A 6169-nucleotide genomic window follows, 5' to 3' on the forward strand; every position below is an offset into this window, starting at 1 on the left:
CAATAACATTGTTATCAGAATAGAAAATAACAACCAATGTTTCATTTCAACCACCAGAAGGTGCACATGGTATACAAAAATTTTACGCCTATAAACTCTGCAGTTCTCCCCCAACCAACCCCCTAACCCAGTGTGTCGCAAACATTTTAAGCTGTAGCATACTAATCTCGGGGCTGCAGCTGAAGGGCACCCGGAAATGCGCAGATGTTGGCACGATGATGTCACACGCATGTGTAATGTCATCACATTGGCATTCATGCATGCGTGGATGTCCTCCAGCCATGGCTCTGAGCCTCCTATTACCGCCAGTGTGTTTGGGGGGGGGGGGGGGGGGAGAAGCGCTGCAGAATGAGAGGTGAGGAGAAAGAGCAGAGGTGCCGGCGAAAAGGAGAGGCGCAGATGCCAGCTGGCTCACTACAGAATGCCACGAGAGGCACATCCTGTAAGCAGTCAGCCGACGTCAGCACCTCTCCTCCTCACCGGCATCTCGCGGCACACCTGGAATCTGTCGAGGCACACTAGTGTACTGCAGCACACAGTTTGCGATATATTACCCTAACCCATCCCACCCACAGCGCACATTTAGGCTTCTCACAATCAAACCATCCATCCTATCACAATGTAAGTACACATCACATCAACAGATCAATATTCTGCAATTCAATATTCTGCTCCATATGGCAGTAGTCAGAGTGGACAAACAGAAAGGCAAGGGAGGCATCTTTTCAACCAATGAGCGAGTCTCGAGTCTTTATTGAAATCAAGTAGTCCCAACAAGGATCCCAGGTTCGGCGTATGATAACACCTTCCTCATGGGACACTTAGCTAGTAGTCACTGAGTTCAAAGAACTCCAGAGTGAACAAAACAGCAACACTCAGAACAATCCAAAAACAAAAAGTCAGAGTGGACCAGAAAGATTCCCAGATTACTTGAAATTGTCTGCCCATTGAGGACTTAATCCCCCAGTTATATGGAATCTACAAAGGAAGAACGTGGCCAAAATGTGTAAATTCAAAGGAAGAAATGTATTTCTCTTCCTCCTCTCATCTATACAACTTGTTGTACTATAACTGCATTATGTTATTCAAAGGTGTTTAGGATGACCATGGCCCCCTTACTGCTAATCAAAATATTACCAAAAAAACATAGCTTTTCTAATTAGAGGTATAGGAAGCAATTCTATAAATTGGCATCTGAGTCTAAGTGCTTCAATGCTGTGTGCTTAGCACCAATTCAGTGGCGTAATGAGGGTGGAAGGCACCCGGGGCGGTGGCACCTCCTCATCCTCTTCTCCACCTCTGCTCCTTCGCCACCTCCTCCTGCTGCGGGCGCTCCCCTTCCCTTGCACCTCTTTAGCTCCCAGGTGCGAGCAGCATCTCTAACTTTCTGCCTGTGCCAGCGTCAGCTCTCCCTCTGAAGTCACTTCCTAGTTGCCAGACCTGGACGTAACATCAGAGGGGAGCTCCGAGGCCGGTGCGAGCAGCAGGTTGGAGCTGTTGCTCTCGCCGGCAAGAGCTAGAGGTACGGTGATGGGGAACGGAAGGTGCTCGCGGCGGGGGAGGAGTGGGAAGGGGCAGAGAGGAGGGGAGGACCGGCGCCCCTACCAAGACGGCGCCTGAAGCAGTCCATCCCCCGCCTCCCCTTACTATGCCCATTCTATAATAGCATCCTGAAACCAATTCCATAACAGATTCCATTGATGGGTTGAGGATGGCATTGTTATGCCCTTGTGTAGGCGCATCCCCTGATGTCATGTCATTCTTCCAGATGTCAATATAAACGACTGGGTGATATTCAAAAGAAAAATGTTCCTAAAGATCAATAATGCACAAACACTAATATAGGAACAATAAAGCTACTTCAAATGCCTTTTAACCTTAAGTGGTGCTCAGAATCCAAGATGGAATGCAAGAACTCGATGTGGGGACAAACCCCTGTAGAGATTCTTATGGTATCTATCATTGCACCATTATTCAGTAAAAGGTGATTCAAAGCGCTTATTAAGAGTGCTCATAAGTTTCAATAATCCATATAGAGAAAAGTAATGTCCGACTGTTAAATAACTTCAAATTAGTGACTTCAAAAATAGACTTAGCTTGAAAAATACAAACAGCGTTGGTTCAGCTAGGTTCTGATGCGTTTCGCCGCCCTAGCTTCCTCAGAGAACCCGCTAAGCTGCTGGTAAAGTTCAATTCAATACGTGTCCTGATTCAAAGAATAATTTTTCTGTTTCCTGTACCAGCAGCTTAGCGGGTTCTCTGAGGAAGCCAGGGCAGCGAAACGCGTCAGAACCTAGCTGAACCAACGCTGTTTGTATTTTTCAAGCTAAGTCTATTTTTGAAGTCACTAATTTGAAGTTATTTAACAGTCGGACATTACTTTTCTCTATATGGATTATTGAAACTTATGAGCACTCTTAATAAGCGCTTTGAATCACCTTTTACTGAATAATGGTGCAATGATAGATACCATAAGAATCTCTACAGGGGTTTGTCCCCACATCGAGTTCTTGCATTCCATCTTGGATTCTGAGCACCACTTAAGGTTAAAAGGCATTTGAAGTAGCTTTATTGTTCCTATATTAGTGTTTGTGCATTCTTCCAGATGTGCCATTACCTCCTTTGCTGTCACTGCTCCCCTTATTTGAACTCCATACCCACCCTCTACATGTATTAGGGAAGAATTAAATTTAAATAAATTTAAATGTTCCTTAAAAAGTTTCTTATTTAGAGATGCCTTTGAGCACTAACATAAGCATTTTTTCTTTGCTTTTTCTTTTCTGAATTCCATGGCAGTATGAACGCTATCCTCCCCTCTTGTTTTATCCTTCTCCATTCATAAATCTTATTGTAGTTCACCACTCTCCCCTTTTGTATCTCATTAGTCTGTCCTGTGTTTGTAATAAGTTACTTTGTTGTTATCGATCCCCTCCCCCCCCCCCCGATTTTATTATATTTTGTACAAACGCTTAGAATTAAGATGGGCGATATATCAAATGTTTATTAAACTTGAAACACCCATGGTCCTCTGCCTACATGTATGCCCCATTGCGGTTAGGTGCTATGGTACTTTGGGCTACTTTATAGAACAGCGCCTAGTGCGCAAAGGCACTTGTCAATTAATGGCACCTTTGATGTGCCTAAGGGGCATCTATCTCTAGGCACCAGTTTATAGAATGGCCTAATTCTGAAAAAAATGAGCCTACAAACCACACACCCCCTATCTCTCATGGCACCAACTTTATTGTTATGCGACTTCTAATTATTAGGCGATTTGTTATAGTATGCGCACTGATGGATATGTGCCCAGCTACCAATTAGTGCTAATTAGTGTTCCTGATTGCCAATTATCAATGCTGATTTAGCCTACTGCTCAATTAAGGTAGGTGCCTACGTTGGCTAGGTGAGCTAATATAGGCGCTTAACTTTAGGCAGACTTTATAGAATTGGGGGTAAGTGTCTATTGAGTGGAATGTTGCATTTACACCTATCTCCAATCTTTAGGCCCCTATTTTGTAACCTAAAACATTTTAGAGATTGCACAGATCTAGCACCTCAACTTGGCTCATAGGTTTACAGCTCTTTGCGTGTTTAGAAGAAACATTTTTAAATCCAAAATTGTTCAAATGCAGGATAGACAACTTCAAATAAAGGGAGCCATTTCAGATGGGTAAAGAAAATTACTTGAGCAGAAACAGCAGAACCCTAAGTCCTGAAGATGCAAAAAAATCTTACAACAACTGTAGAACCTGAAAAGTATTTAAAATAGAAATTTCAATTCATTCACAAACAATCTGTCCCTCTGGCAAACTTTAGTAGTGAAGCAATTAAGCATATACTAAGGGCTACTTGGCATCTCAAGAAGACAGGTCAAGCTTCTCCCCTGCCTATGTGGTGCCACATCTCCCACCTTCTGCCTGCACTGCAATGGAGTAACTATGGCAGCATAACAGACCTGAAAAAGTTTACACCTTGTGCTGTGATCCTCACGATTTTTACTATTTTAATCATTATAATACCATAAAACTAGGGCAGCATAACAGACCTAAAAAAGTTTACACCTTGTGCTGTGATCTTCACGATTTCTACTATTTTAATCATTATAATACCACAAAAATATGTGATCTTTGTATATGTGTGCACAGGCATTTTCAGTTTCCTACTACAATACTCAAAATAGTTCAAATTCGATTCCTAATGAATGTGCACGCACACACATACTCCTTAGAAATCTCATTTTAAAAATAGATAATAGAATGACTTTATACAATAATGCATCATATAAAAACTACACGGAAAGATAACAAATTTGTTGCAAATCAAATTTTCTGCAAAGTCTCTCCAGCATGCTAGATAAATATAGTGCAACTCACATTTTTATTCTTTTAATTTGTACATAACAAGTTTTGCAACTTGCAAACTGATCTGATATTTGATTATCCTGTAGGCAACGCAATAACCAAGATAGATACAATGTGCAAGATACGCTGGCTGCATCATTTCCCTGCAGCCAAACAGAGCCTGTAGGCAGCAATAAAGAGCAAAAAAAAAAAGCTTTCTCTTACCTATTGTAGAAATATGGGAAGAATGAAATTCGTTATCTGTGAATCTGCACAGCAAACACGTTTTTCCAACCCCCGAATCCCCAATCAGAAGGAGTCGGAATAAAACATCATATTGTTTAGCCATGGTGTGGTTGCACACAGCCTCTTCATAGAGAACAAGCGCAGGAGAAGTGGAGGTTTCTTAGCTCTGGGAAGCAGTCCTCTCTGCTTCCATAGCTAGAAGCAAGCGATCAAAGCAGTCGCATCCTCCTGGCCCTCTTAATTTCCGGCCTCTAGATAGCTCGCTCCCCTTTATCCAGCAGCCCCTAGCAGTGATGTGGAAGCCTCTTTTATTGTTTCTGTGCTGGCCAAATTTCCTGTGCATTGAATGAAACTGAGCAGGAGCTGAAAGATCTGCTCTCTCAGCGATAGGAGGATATTGTCAGGAATTCGTGCAGTGGGGGGCGGAGACAAGACAATCCAGGACTCCACCTGAGGCCAGAACCGCAACAGCAAAAGCTATTACCTTCTCCCCTTTCTCTGGCTCCTTCCTTTCCCACACATTGTGCTTCAGGCTTCAATAACATCCATCCAAAGTGCAATGGATTAACATGAAGTGACAAAAGTCCCCCTCCCAGAAATGCTATACAAAGCCATATCAGTGAACCAAAATTGTTATCAAATTTCCTTTCAAGAACGTATTCAGATCATTAGAGGTCTCCTATTTACCCTGTGTTCTTTGAGTTTATTATAAATACCTCGGAACAGGGACTGTCTCTAATTATGTAGCACTGCACATGTCCAGCAATGTTATAGCAATCATCCTAGTTTAAACTGGGTCTATCAAAGGGATGCATGTACTGCCTGATAATTTTGCTGTGCAGTCTATTTATTACTCTTTACAACTCATGAACCATGTTACTACTGACAAAGGAGTCTGTACTGTCAAAATAATTGACCTGCTAAGCAAATTCTTTATCAGGACATCAATTTGAAGTCATTAGCCTTACTTCCATTTAGAGGAACTGCAATACATATGCTAACTTTAATACAATAAAAAAAAAAGGGGGGGTTATTTCATTTAATATTCCACCTTTTCTCAAGGATAATATGGCAGTGTATAATAAGCATTACAAGTAAAATATGGTACCCCCTAATTGAAACAGCACCAGGACTCCCACTCAACATAGAGGGAACAGTGCTTGACTGTTATATTTGTGACGGAATGGACTGGCTGTCACTAGAGACTTTTATAACAGCATGCAAAATTATTTGATTGATATCTGTGTGGTATGACTATATGTGTATGCTTACCTGTGAAAGTGCCAGCAAGGTACCAAAACACTATTTTATAATGTGCATGCAACTTACTTAGCATGTAAGTGCAGGGCTCCCAGCTATGCATGCAATTTACAGAATATCATAAGTTTCAAGTTTTATTTGAGTTTGATGAATCGCTTATTTAGTTTTACTAAGCGAGGTATAAAATTGATAAAAATATAAACATATATTTAGACAAGCTATGTAATGTGTGTCCCAGCTGAATTCAAGTACCCACAGTAGGCTTACTAGAAATCCAGGAAAACTCAGACATGTCCTCTTTTTATAGGACAATCCAGGTGCCC

At 41.7% G+C, this 6169-nt stretch overlaps 1 protein-coding gene across 1 annotated transcript in view; it reads right to left on the minus strand.

The window, feature by feature from the left end:
• RAB15 (RAB15, member RAS oncogene family) overlaps window positions 1-4939 on the minus strand; it is a 274174-nt gene extending 269235 nt beyond the window's left edge. The window contains exon 1 of the mRNA XM_033950805.1: window positions 4566-4939. Coding sequence (XP_033806696.1) covers window positions 4566-4689 — 124 coding nt within the window. The 5' untranslated portion in view covers window positions 4690-4939. The remainder of the gene's footprint in view (window positions 1-4565) is intronic.
• Between the last annotated feature and the right edge of the window lie 1230 nt (window positions 4940-6169).

This window comes from Geotrypetes seraphini, chromosome 7 (assembly GCF_902459505.1).
Source record: "Geotrypetes seraphini chromosome 7, aGeoSer1.1, whole genome shotgun sequence".
NCBI classification, from domain to species: domain Eukaryota; kingdom Metazoa; phylum Chordata; class Amphibia; order Gymnophiona; family Dermophiidae; genus Geotrypetes; species Geotrypetes seraphini.